Raw genomic sequence first — 13,970 nt, forward strand, 5'->3', positions numbered from 1 at the left:
TAACAAACAGTGGTCAGCCTTGACAAACACAAAATAAAAATTAAAAAATCAAGAGATAAAAAAAGAACTGTCAGAAACGTCTGGACAAACATCTGACCGAACAAAGAAATACATCAAAGCTCATAAGAAAACTATTTATAACTACCTTACCAAGAAGAATGAGTCAATGCAACTGGAAATTCAGAGGAAATCCTTTTGTGTTTTGAGAGACTTTTAAATTAAACCCCAAAGCTGAACAAAAGATTATAAGGTTTAAATCAAGTTGGTTTAAGTAACACGGATTAAGAACGTTAAGAGCACTGTACTTAGTTACTCATTATTTTTCACATTGCAGTCCTGATAAAATGAAATAGGATTGATTATGAGGCAAAATAATATAATGTACAGCCCCAAAATAACCTGAAGGCTTTGAAACACAATGTTTGAATTTAAGCAAGAAATTATTTAAAATGCAAAGACTATTGCTTATTAGCTCCATTGGGGCATGTTTATTCTGATATAAATGCTGTATGCCAAATTGACCTAATCCATTTCCAGTATAACCCCCTGTCAAGACAAGTTCTAAATGACAGTCGTGATATTTTCTGGGGTCCTGTCATTCTGTTATTATCAGATTTCCTCCCTGTAATCAGAAATATGCCTTTTTGTCAGTCAGAAAAAAAGCCAACCTTGGTTAAAAACTATGATTTAATTTAATGACATGTTAAAACATGCATTATGTGCTACCTTTTTGTCTTCACCACAATATTCAAATCCTATTTCTATAGCTTAGTGTGCTTGAATTTATGATTTTAATATAACTGACCTACTGTTGATTCCCATCTAGTGGGGTTTGGATGTGTATCTTACTACCTTGATATTTGTTTTAAATTGATGTTCAGGAAGACTTAATTTACTAATTTTCATAAGCATCTTTATGTTATGTACAATGTAGACAAATTTATTCCAACGCTGTTACTCCACTAGCAAAAACTGTTTTTTCAGTACAGCTTATTTCATTCAGAGAATTGGTATAACCTGTTGTGCATAAATTTTGTTTGCATAAATTGTGTATGCTCAGAGAGTTTGCCAGTACTCGTCTTGCTATGCCAGCATTTTTTAATTAGCTCAAGGATTAGCTATTTGGCCCCACTACGTTTCAGAATTATTATGCTTCAGGTATCTTACTTATCTCTAACCAAAACTGCCATAGTTTCCCCAGAGACACGGCAAAGGCAGAATCCAAGATTCTTGGCCTTTTCTACACTACTGTTGGTGGTGTAGATAAGGTCAGGCAGTTGTAAAAGCCACTTAAAGTGTGTGTCAGATCTTCCTCTTAGTACAATGTACTGCCAAACAAAGCGATAGTGTTATAAATTGTAAGTCTAGCAAATTAGGATTCCCAGTGAATGAACATATTAGAATGGAGGATTTTTTAAAATTCTCCATTAACAAACTAAAACGTGGATCTAGTAATTAAATTTACCCAAGGAGACAACATCCTATAATATATGGAATTATAAGAACTAATTGAAATTGTAAACCCTGGAGTGACACATGAAAATTCAGCTTTTACATTTCACTCATTCATCATCTCCGTGTCTTCACTTCCCAACATATGGAACTAAAATACATATATTTTAAAGGTCTTTCACTTCTCTCACAAGACATCCTAAAATTATTTATACTCCAGCTTCATCATTATTCAGTCTGTAGCACAAACAGAAAAGCACCCAAGATCACTTAACAGGTCAGTGATGACATATTCCCTGCAATGGTCAAGTTATTGTACATTAAGCCTCAACTTCTTCCTTCCAAGGAGCTCTAGCCTCCATCAACGCTCAGCTGACTTCACTCCCAACATTTGGAGTTCTGCCCTCACCTCGAGTCCTGAGCAGGGCTTTTACTCACCTTTTAAGACCCCTCTGTGTGCATCCGTGCTGCCATTTTGGTCTGTGCTATGACACAAACCAACCTGGTTACTGCTGAATTGCTCAGGCCTTCATTGAGGATAACTGGAATCTGGAGGGATGTGTTGAGGGAACCATCTCCATCCCCTATGAAAACGGTAGTCACCACACAATCCCCACACAGCATGGTGCTCCCTAACACACACACTACACTGAAGAGCCATTTGCCTTACACAGATATTTGTCACCATTTAAGGATCCATTATGTAAAAGAAACACTCTGTAGGTTCTTCCTTGCTAATCCTTCCCTTTCTATTGAGACCATGCTGCCTGTTACGTCTTCCTTTACAGCTTCTCTGCCTGCGCTGCAGATGCCCAGCAGTGGGCTGTGGTTACTCCGTAGAAAAGCAGCAGATGAGACCGGTGCATGCTTGCGCACAGAAGGTGCCTGGCAAGAGCTGGTGTTACTATTGTCGCAGGATAGCAACGAGAAACTAATATCCGCAGGACCACATGACATAAATGGAGGCCAGCTTTAGTTGCAACTGAGACTGATCTTCCTGCATAAAGGAGGGGTTTTGAGCGGGAGGGATTAGCATCAACAGGTGGGACTATGCGTCGATGCTGAGGATTGGTTGTTAACTCCAGACAGAAGTCTTCAAAAGCTCTACCTGAAAATGCAGTAACTGCAGCTTGGATGACCAGCAGAAATTACCATGTTCTCAGAAAGACAGAGCTTTTGAAGATCTGTGTCTGGAGTTAATACCCAATCTTCAGCATCAACACATCACCTTCCAGGCACTCACTTCACTTGTGTGGAGCTTTGTTATCCTGTCCTGTACTCTCACCAGCTGGCAGTCAACCAGTCTGCAGTGGCAAGCGGCTCACTGAGATCTGTGAAAAAGCCTCCTGGACAAGCACCGGCAGCATGCCGGAACACCGCCAGGTTCTAAGTCAATTTTTGGTTAGTGAAGTCTGCTGAATATTTTGAGAAATGGAAAGCATTGGTTTCAGCATACTAACTATTTTTCAGGAGTGTTGGTAAAGAACATTTGGCCAGTAGAAGCAGCTTCAGATGGGGTCACTAGTAAAAGAAACGACATGAGAGAACAGATACAGTGTAGACAGTGGCCATACATACTAACAGAACTACCACATCGCTACTGGATGGGGCATCTTATTCCAAGTTTCCTGGTAACATGTCCCGGCAGAATCTGAACATTTTGAACTTGTCCAGAAGTTCCAGACCTACAGCAAACCAAGTGGGACAGTAGCTCCATTAACAATATTCCTAGGCAGAAAAGAGGAGCAGTTTTAGACAAATGCTGGAGGTTTGTAAATCCCAGACAAGTGGCCACTGAATAAATGCAGATTGACTACCCAGAATGCGAGCCATAAGTCTGCTGTATCCTAGAAAATGATATTCATACTTGACATGAATGCAATAAAGAGGCGGGGGGGAAGGATGATCAAGTATATAGATTACACAAACAACAAAATAGATCAGAACTTTTCAGCCTGGAAAACGTGATTGAGTATATAAATGTAGTCTTTAACATCCTGAGTGGCTTGGAGGTGGTGGAGAATGATTGAACATCAGATGAAAATAGTGAGCAGCAAGTTTAAAACAAAAGGAAGCACTTAACCCAAGTTGTGATTATGCTGTGATGTTGTTTAAACTAAGAGTTTATCTACTTACAAAAAGTAAATGAAAGATTTTCGTAAGAAACATACAAAGACAACATCTGGCTCAGAAGTTTCACATTGTTGCAGGCTGGGGAAGCATTCTGGGGAAACATTAATAGCTTCTTGCCTTAATCTTTGCTCTTACTACTATAGCAGGCGCTATTAGCCGGTGTTGGAGGCAGGATATTAGCTATATCTATCTTTGGTCTCGCATGAAACGGCCATTTTAATGTTCATAAATGGGCTACATCCTGGATGCTTCAGACGCAGATTCAATGACATACGTGAGTGCTGTTACAAATCTACACCTCTGAAACAGACGAAAATATCTTAAGAGAAGTGTTCTTTAAGACAGTAGAACAGACACTGTTAGAAAAATATAATCGGATAATGGATGACAGTCTTAGCAAAGGCTGTTAGAAATATCAAAATAAATCATCTTGCACATCTGCTGAGGTCTGACAACATTGTATCGGCCTAAACTGATTGAATTTCTCAGTCTCTGCAACACATTCTATTTGGTTTCCCCTGTATTGTCAAATTCCATTTTCAAATTAAGGTAATATTACTATACTATTTACCTGATATTCCATTTTCAAATTATAAGGTAATAACTGTACTATTTACCTGATTGGTAATATTTAACTACAGTCATTAGAGGAAGCCAAAACTGTATTATCCTTTTCCCATCAGGCCAGCATTTTTTTTTGTCGAATAACTGTCTTTTCATGTTACAATGTCAACATACCCTTATTTGCACACTCAAATAAAATGTGCGTTGCGACCCCTTACCAGTTTGTTAATAATTAAGAGAAGACTAAAAGTGAAGTAATATAGCATCTCTGTTATTCAACAGCAGTTAACTTTCAGTTTTCAGTTCTGGTTTGTTTCTTCATCTGCGATTTGACCTTGTTAAGTTTTCAGTGACCTTAGAATCATCCATCATTTACAGGAAAAAGATAACAAAGCATCCCCAAAGAATGAGTTTATCATGAGCTTACTACTTCAAAGACAAGACTAGAAACATAGCATTTTACAGATTAAATGGTTGGCTCACGGTCTCTGTTCCACAGAACTTCCCTTAGTAGTTCAACAGCTGTAACATTTCCAGCAAATGCTACCTTTCGATTTCCATTGTCTAAAATTATGATAGTAAAAGACAAGTTAATGTTCCGCTGGTACATGAATGCTGGAGAGGTATCTAGACAACATGTACAATTTTATATTTCTACTGTATGTATTCACGTGAAAAATCAAAATTTAAGTATGTTCATAAAACAGTCTTGAATTCTACTTCTAAGCTCTTTTAAGACACGCTCTTGAAGGACACATATATCCAAGGGAAGCATATCCTCGCAAGACATTGACGTTTGTTGAGTGCTCTTTCTAAATATGATGCAGTAATAATTTGGATTAAGAGAAAAAGAACTATCACAGGAACAATTTTTTTTCTAAGCTACATTTACACTGAGAGTGTAAATAAAGAGTACATATGTTTGTTGTATTAACAACAGTAGCAGGACAAAATCGCCACAACTGAGAAAAGGCAATCTTCACAATAGCGGTTTTATGAGCTCTAGACAGAAAATCCATCCAATTCACTGAAACATCTACCATTTAATTACACTCCATCTAATCATGCTTTCCAGACTGGATTAATCTATCAGCTGCTTTTAGCAGAAGGCTGAGAATTAAGTTGATACATAAACTGCCCAGCATACCAACAAAATTTACTTTGGCAATCTCTCTGTAAGGAAACTGGCAGAACAAGACTAAATGCTTCCAAAACTTTCTCCTCAGAATACGGTTCAATTGATGAATAGAGGGAGAGATACAAAAAAACCCCATTCATCTCAGTTGTTTTAGAACTGACTGGAAATCTAACAGTACAGCAGCAAGCAGGACTTTGCATTAAACATTTCAGCCACTCAGACTCAAGTGCCTATGGAAAAGGTGCATTATGGAACAAAATGTATTTACACAAAATCATTTATTAACTATTCTGTTTGTAAGTCAGAAATACTTTATCATTTACGCCCACAAATGAAACTGAAGTCCACAGAAACTGCCTGGTAAAGAAATCAAGTATTCAAAAAGTCTTTTGAAAAAGAGCTTTAGTGGCGAGTTTCTCATTGTACCTGTAGGTGGGAGCTTCGGCATGAATGTGAATTAAGTATTGGAGAAACACTATATTAGGGCAAAGATCTCATAGCTTCTTACCACTCTTATAAAACTGAATTGCTACAGATACAGCCAAGACATTGATTTGTTACACTCTCCTGGGACAGAAAGCTGGAGCAGGGGAGAAGAGGAAGAATACTCGCACGCTATTTAGAGTAACGCACCATTACCTCCATTCTCATATTCAATTTTTGTCAGAGATGGTAAGTTCACTGTTTCTACAGTTACAATCTCTTCTCTTCATTAAGGTATCTTTCTGGCCTAACTTTGCCTGATTTAGCTTGCAGCATCTTAAGGCCCACTAAAAAGAACAACAAAACCTATTAGTATTACTTTACCACCATCTTGCCTTGTATACGCTTCACTTGCCCTTGGTGGCAGAGTTGCATTTTTAATGTTTATAGACCACCTAGCACAGAGGTGTACCAATGAACAGCCAGAGCACCAGAAAGAGATCTACACTATGGAACTAAAACATACATACGTTTTCCCTGCTCCTACTCTCAGAAAAGCTTCAGGCACACTACCTGCATTGCGGGCAGTATGAGCCCTCCCGATTCGGGCCAATTTCTAACTTTACAGAAATGCTGCCTGCAGCAACAGTATAAACATTTAATATTACAGCTTTCCGATTTATAGGAGAGGGTCTTTGGTTGTACTTACTGATATCTGAACTTTCGCCATAAAAAAATCTAGACAATATAATTTGTAACTCACCTATTAGCCCGTTCTCCAGCCCCAATCACAAACAATGGTTATTTTAAAGATCATCAAATCAAGTTGGCAGCATTCCATAGTATGCTTAAAGTGTTTTTAAGGTGGCCTGTACGCTTCAGAATGCTTTAGGCAACAGTAAAAATATACCTGCATATCTCAAGGAGAAAGACAACTCCATTTTACTACTGCTGAAACAAGTTTCTTCACTCAGCATTGCTTCCTGCAAAGACATCACTTTCATGCCTACGAATTGAAGTAATATTTGAGATGCCGTGCTTCTTTTACTTTCCTTTTCTTATTCCAGTCATCCTATCTGTAGCAACAGTAAACACAAACGAAACTGCTAGCTTTTTACTCATATGTGCTTGCGTATTTTACTCCACATGCTTTATACCTTTGAACTTCACAACAGAGCATTTACCTCTTTTACTATAGCTCCTTGTTGATCTCAATTGAAGTGGCAAAATACTTCTATTAATGCTTACAATAAAAATGAAATTATGTGGATACACAAAGAATTTCGCTCTTCTGCTACTTCATATGCATACACCCTGTATTTGTGCTGAAGCCTCCGAGCTTACGGCATTCAATACAGTGCGATGCAAAAGACCAAAATCCAAGATAGCTTCCCTTTTTAATCATTTGCATCACTCTCTATTCCCAAAGTTTTTCTTTCAATACTTCTCAACTTGAGAGAATAATCTGTGTTGTTACTACCTGTCCCTTTACAGCTAAGATGGAAAGAAGAGAGACATACTCTGCCACCTTTACACAAATTTGGCAACCACGGCTGTATTATTTCCTTTGGCATGCAACCTTTTCATTTGAAACAGTGCAACTTTGTTGGTTTTTTATGACATGTTTATGCACACATTAATTCAAATACCATTTGGGGGGAACCTGTCTTACAAGATTACGTTTATAGCAAGATGTGTAAAATACCATCAGTCTCCAATATGATAAAAACTGCAGAAGAATCCTAGAAGGTGCATTAAAAAGCACGGCTGAAGTTTCATCATTTGGTTTATTTCAGTGGGGACATTGCAGTTGGTCCAGCTCTGCTGGTTGTGCTGTAACAATACACCATCAATAAGTCAGAAGGGTGAAAATGGGGGCAAATTTAGGTTTTTGCCTTTATTTATTTAGTTTTTTTCCTCAGTCTCCGAGAAGAACGGATACCTGATATCCAGTCTTTGAACAGGTATGTTTTGTAAAGAAAGGCCCTACTAGCAACACGGTTCAATCATTTCAGTTTTTTTTCTGAATAATATCTAGGGCAAAATCTATACAAATCTCACTAACTATAGCTCCAAGTGTGCTGTAGAGTTACAAAAGGCAGAATCTCTCTCTTCTTTGCTGGCAGAGTTGCGCACCTTTCCCTGAGTCACAGTCATAGGCAAGACAGTGAAACGATGGATCCCAAACACCTGCAATTCCCTACAATATATTTATTAGCCCATATACACTGTGTTACCTGGTTTTATTTTGATCACAGAGGCAATTTCTGAAGTGTCAAACGTTACTCCCAAGTTGAAGAAAAGGTCACTACAGTGTCTTTGAAGCACCGCTACACAGGAGTGACAGAAAAGCAAAGATTGAGTTTCATGCCTGCAAGTTTTACTTAAACAAATGGCCCCAGTTTGCCTACTCACTTAGGTGCCTCTGTTAGTTTTCCCATAATTGTGAGGTCTGCAGTTAAATGAAATGGCAGATTCATCACTGATACAATCTTTGTCCAAGGTTTACAGTCTTTTAATTTGTGTGCTTTCAGGGGTTGAGGACATTTTCCAGTAGCTTTTCTTTATCCTGAAGGGATTTGGGTATCCTTAACAGGGGACTAAATTAATCCTTACATCAAATGATACCAGAAACGTGCACTTCACTTGTTGTCAATTTAGAATTAAAAACGAAATTGCTTTCTCAGAAAGCAAAAGGAACGTAGAACACAGGTAGAAATTACACAGAAAAAAAGATTACAGTCAATACTTCAGTGTCTACAATGTAATTAGAGAATTGACAAAAGAGTAAATACATCTTCATGTCTGTTGATCATAAAATCTTGAATTCACCCTATGTATGGGTCTTTGAGCACGTAAATTAAAATTAATAGAAGGGCAAAATCGTAGCAGGAGGGGGAAATAACAATAAGTGGGGGCAAACTAAAAAACAAAACTTCACAAGGAAGTCTACGACTATCAAACAAATAAACATTGTACTAATTTACAGTCATTAGGCTTAGGTACAAATAGTCATTCTTATGAAATGCCCCCAAACAACGATACACCTAAAATCCACTATTTCAGAGTGAAATGTTGAAAAGCATTTTTTCCTTCATTAAGAAGGTATTTTTCTCTTACCCATAATACCTAGCATGTTTTTTTTCTTCAAATGCAGGTGGAAAAAACAGCAAACTACTAAAGACTAGAGGACCAAGAAACTACAAATTTCATATTCATACCAGATTGACTGTTACCAGGTCTTAAGACTTCCCACAGCAACTGATGGTTGTTTTGACTGATTTCTAAAGAACTGGCGTAAGACTCTTCACACAAATTTTCACAAATTTATTATCTTTTAAGGAAATAGTGATGTTTTTAACTAAATTCTCTGCTGGTCAGAAGTTGGCTTATAGGCCTAACAAACAGTAATGAGGCTCTATTCACTGATCTTTATAACCAAACTAAATAACCTTGACTACTCAAGATAACTGGGTTTGTGACTCTTGGAAGAAAGGAAATAAAAATTGTGTCTCTGCTGAATAATGCGTACGTGAAAGAAAATTCACTGTTTAAGAAACATCTGAACCATTGCCATAACAAGTTATTGTGCTTTGTGCTACAACCTAGACTATAATAAGATGGACCTGTTGGTTCCTGTATTTCCAGAAATTTCCTTGAATGTAGTTTTCAGTATTCTTAAGACCGGTTAAAAAAAAAGTCATTTCAAGACTTGTTTCAGAAAATCTTCACAAACCACCTTCCTTATTTCTGGTAATCTTGGTATTTCAATAAGCCCACCAATCTGGGGGGAAAAAACAACATATTTTGCTGAGTAAAGAATTGTGTAAAGAAAAATGGACCACTATGCACCTTTACCCAGGACAAATATTATAGAACCACAGAAAAATGGCTAACTTTAACAAGTAAAAATTAGCTACCTTTTATTAATATTTACAAACAAAACCTGTATAATTACAATGTAAACACTTCAAATTAACATAACTTGTAAAAAAAAAAAAAAGATCCTCAAGCATTTGACTAGCAGAACACATTTTCTCTCCCTGAATTCAAAGGGGAATAGAATTAAGCTATGTCCAAAAGTAGCTGCTTTCACTCTCAGAGGGAAATTACAAGCAGAAATGTACAAGTAATAGAATGCTATTTTAAACTCACAAGAACAGTTAGATAAATTAATGTGGCATAATTCTCATATCAATGCAGGTTATTAAGGCGCATGCGTAATAATAAAATCATGCCATCTCAATGAAATGTGTTAACATAAATTTAGTTAGAAATTCAGGAAAAAAAAAAGCTTTGTTCTACAAGCACAAGGAGTTTTTTTTAGCTCAGAGAGGTTTTGATTTTCCGTATGTAACACTTCTCCTAATCCTTTATTCAAACAGATCTTAATAACAGCTATCTGCTATTGCAGATTCCTTTTTCAGGAAGGAAAAACATTCTGTTTACTTCACTGATGGGAATATCCCTCAATGCTGGAATTGCTTCTTCTTGAAATTTCTTCTGTTGCTGCTTTTTTGCATAGTTATCTACAGGAGACAATGAGAACATTTCACATATTAAAGATATTTTTCTTTCAAGAAATGTTATATAATGCAACCCTGTATAAATTTAGCTACTGTAAGGGATGCTGAAAACCCATCTTGCTGAGGTATAATGAGATGGTCATCAGAAACACTTTACATCAACACGTATTAGCAGAGCCCCTGAAGAAATCAACACTGCCGTCCTGCTGAAATCACCGTCTGGGACTTTGCTTCATTTAAGATGCTGTACGACATTAAACCATAACTACCCAAAGATAAAAAGAACAAACAAACAAACAAAAAACCCCACAGTGAATAGCTCAGTCTGTAATTTGAATGCTTTGTACTAGGATTTCTGCTGAGAGATGCTGTCCACCCTCTCTGAATCTTGGCTGCTCGTTCCCATCACCACACAGCACCTGTTCCTGTAACAGCATAAACATTTTTACAGGTGCACTTTGAACACACTTACGGAACTGCTCCCTCTGAAAAAGAAAATTTTCAAATATAGTTGTTCTTCAGAGTAGGTCCCCATCCCACCTGCCGTACAGCCACACAAACTCTTGGGCTGACACCAAATGAGAGGGTGACATGAGAGCGTGAATGCGTGGCCAGGAACACTGGGATGACTAAATGGCAGTTCTTGACAGAAGCGTTGGAGTAATGCATTTGAACTACAGCCCTGACTAATTTTTTTCCTTAGCAGTTCAGTGTAGTGTAATACTGTGTACATAGTTTGTTGAAACAATGCAACTTCAGCAGTCTTAGCAATAGGTAACTTTCTTGCCAAATTTTACAGTCTGCATTTTTTCTAACAAAAATGGCCCTCTGCAAATAGTGGTGGAATTCCTCATGTGGAGGAAGATGCAGCCGCCTGGAGAATATTGTGAATGCCTAGAACATGTCTCCTTGGCAGGAGTAAAGGCTACGCAAAAGTTGAGAGAAAAACCGAAGAACAACTTTTTTAGACAGGGAATCATTAACATATCTGATCAGGTCTCAATACTGCAACATCCTCCTTTGCACCACCTTGACTTTGCGTGCCTTCCCACTTCTGCCACTGCCAGGTAGGTACTCACGCCCTTCTTCCCATGACACTCTTCACTGGTTTGTAATGCAAGGTACACACCTGGGAGAGCTTTAGATGCCTAACCCCTGTTCCTCTAATGTGGTCTGTTTTACTAACAAAGTACACTCCACTAGTTGGAAACCACTGCCATAAGATGGCAAAGAGGGAAGAGTCAGGCTTGTGGCTATCTTTTCACTCTAGTACTTCAGTACTTCCAAGAACCCCTTTTCTAGACCAAAATATTTAAAGGTTTAAAATTTGATTTATATTATATATGGCTACATATATATATTTACAGAAATTATCAGTTAGGTATCAAAATCTTAAAAAAACCCCAATAAAATTACCTGTAATGGTATGCGTGGAGTTAAGTGGAGCTGTACTCATCATGTTAATACCAAAAAGTAATATATAACCAATTCCTATAGCAACTAGTAGGTACGCTGGCAAAGCAACTGCCCAGTACCTGAGGAAAAAGATTTTAAAATTTACGTATCATAATAACAAACGGCTAATGATATAACAGATTTAACATAGTGGTTGTATCCAGCACAAACTTAGCCAGGAGGACAAGAAACAGCACCTCTGAATGTGGACCCTTGTCCCTCCCAAGAAGATTACTGACTGCAGAGTCACTGTAGCTAGTTTGGTATAAACCGTCAAATAGATTCCTTACAGAAGGGTTTGTTTTTTTTAATTACAGTTTAAAGTCTACTGTATTTTCATCGAGAAACTTCCTGGAAACAAAATGTCAAATTTATCATAAAACATTCAAGTTGTTATTTCTTTCATTACACAATGAAAAATTTTCATCATAGCTACTTATCTACATAAAATAATGCTTCACAAAGATTACAGTCCTTTATCATCAGGAAAAACTGGATTAAATACAATACCAATATTTAAAAGAAGGTTTTGCTATTTGAAAATAATTAAGGGTGTCCTATACTCACAAATATTCAGGCTAAAGAGTTTAACTGGTTGAACTTACTTTTGGGGCCAGTATGTTAGTCCCAATGAGAACAGCCAAGTCTCAGGAACATATGCCCAGATAAGATACAACGCTGCACAAAAGAATTAAAAAGTCATAATAGTACAACTGATACTGTTTTAGACTTCATTCCTAAGTTTTAGAGCAATACTTCCCTACTGATACATGCTGAGACAATATTTTGCTTTTACACTATTTAAAGCGAAATAGCTCTACCAAAACATTGTAGAATATGCCTCTCAGACACAAGACCTGCCCAATACAGGGGCAATGTTTTGTAGCTGGTTATAAGATATCATTTTTATATTTGCTTTAACATTTAGTTTCTGATTTCCTATGTAGACAGACAAGAATTTCTTGCACATTGAACTGCAGAACAAAAAAAGCCCTCAGCAAAAGGATGCCAAATGGCACTGAACGCAGAAAATATTGAAGCAGAAAATGATCACACAGCAGGACATTTAGTTGCAAGAAAAGTTGGTAGAATTGCAGTGCTTGGATGGAACTGTTCAGAAAAAATTACTGGAAACACTTTCTGATTCTTGGGAAGTTAGTAATTTTCATGTCAACAAAACCAATATTGAGAAATTTTGCTCCCTACCAACAAATCCAGAGTAAGGTTTAACAAAACTTGAGGGAAACAGGTTAGTAGCCAGTGACACAAGTTATGGAACTGCAGTGGCTTCCTGTGGGAGGAACAGAAACCAACTTACTTTCATCTCTACTTACTTCCTAAGGGTGAGAAAGACTTACAATAGGATCCTGGTTTATTATTTGACTACAGTATATTTGCAGCACCTTTTCTCGTGTTGAAAAAGTGTTCTCACCCTCTCAAGCCTTGGTCCTGTGTGGGCACTCAAGACATCCCCAGTGAAATGCTAAACACCTGTCACACCAGCAAAGAAATGCTGGTAGAACCCTAATCATTTTCCATTGCTGTTGACCAGATTGACTTAATTTTTTTTTTTCCCCAGTATTTGGGTGGGCAAGGTTGCACTAGTACCATCTACAATGGTTACTGGATAGTGACAATGTATGCAAATCAAATAAAAAAGTTACTAAAATGAGGATGCAGAGATTTTTTTAAATAATTTGACTCTGTAATACTATTAAAGACCCCATAATAAGGTTGAAGACAGTCAAAGCATGAGGAAATCACAAAAGGCAATCCCAGTATTTTGGTGGGCAAGGTTGCACTAGTACCATCTACAATGGTTACTGGATAGTGACAATGTATGCAAATCAAATAAAAAAGTTACTAAAATGAGGATGCAGAGATTTTTTTAAATAATTTGACTCTGTAATACTATTAAAGACCCCATAATAAGGTTGAAGACAGTCAAAGCATGAGGAAATCACAAAAGGCAATGGCAGATCTTTGTAACAACTGCCAAGTCTGGCAAGTAATGCTCACTCAAGTCCTTCATCATGCACCCTTACAATAGGTGGTGCAATACAATTTTGACCCTTTTCAGATGGTCTTAACAGAATTACATTTGTCTTGTAAGCAAAGCAACACTTTTCAGTGAAGTATTCAGTACCCAGTATACTTACTGAAGCCAAACCACGATCCTAAAAAAAGGGCAAATCCATATATTGCCCTTTCTGGCAATGGGGCTGGAGAGTTTTCAACCATACTGGCCTCTTCCTTTTAACTTCGGGGGCAAAGGCGGG

The 13,970-nt window shown here is 37.5% G+C and overlaps 1 protein-coding gene across 2 annotated transcripts; it reads right to left on the bottom strand.

The window, feature by feature from the left end:
* Positions 1 to 8,089: 8,089 nt before the first annotated feature.
* Positions 8,090 to 13,961, bottom strand: PIGP (phosphatidylinositol glycan anchor biosynthesis class P). 2 transcript variants are annotated; one of them, XM_009282982.2, is made up of 5 exons: positions 13,851 to 13,961; positions 12,297 to 12,369; positions 11,653 to 11,771; positions 10,160 to 10,239; positions 8,090 to 9,494 (listed from the first exon to the last, which is right to left on the bottom strand). In XM_009282982.2, exons 1-5 carry the CDS (start codon positions 13,930 to 13,932, stop codon positions 9,411 to 9,413), a joined length of 438 nt encoding a protein of 145 aa, XP_009281257.1. In that variant the 5' UTR covers positions 13,933 to 13,961; the 3' UTR covers positions 8,090 to 9,410. The 2 variants fall into 2 exon arrangements, with proteins under 2 accessions (XP_009281257.1, XP_009281258.1); XM_009282983.2 differs by lacking the exon at positions 8,090 to 9,494 and having other exon boundaries at positions 9,607 to 10,239.
* Between the last annotated feature and the right edge of the window lie 9 nt (positions 13,962 to 13,970).

Source organism: Aptenodytes forsteri, unplaced genomic scaffold, assembly GCF_000699145.1.
Source record: "Aptenodytes forsteri isolate BGI_AS27 unplaced genomic scaffold, ASM69914v1 Scaffold2, whole genome shotgun sequence".
Classification (NCBI taxonomy): domain Eukaryota; kingdom Metazoa; phylum Chordata; class Aves; order Sphenisciformes; family Spheniscidae; genus Aptenodytes; species Aptenodytes forsteri.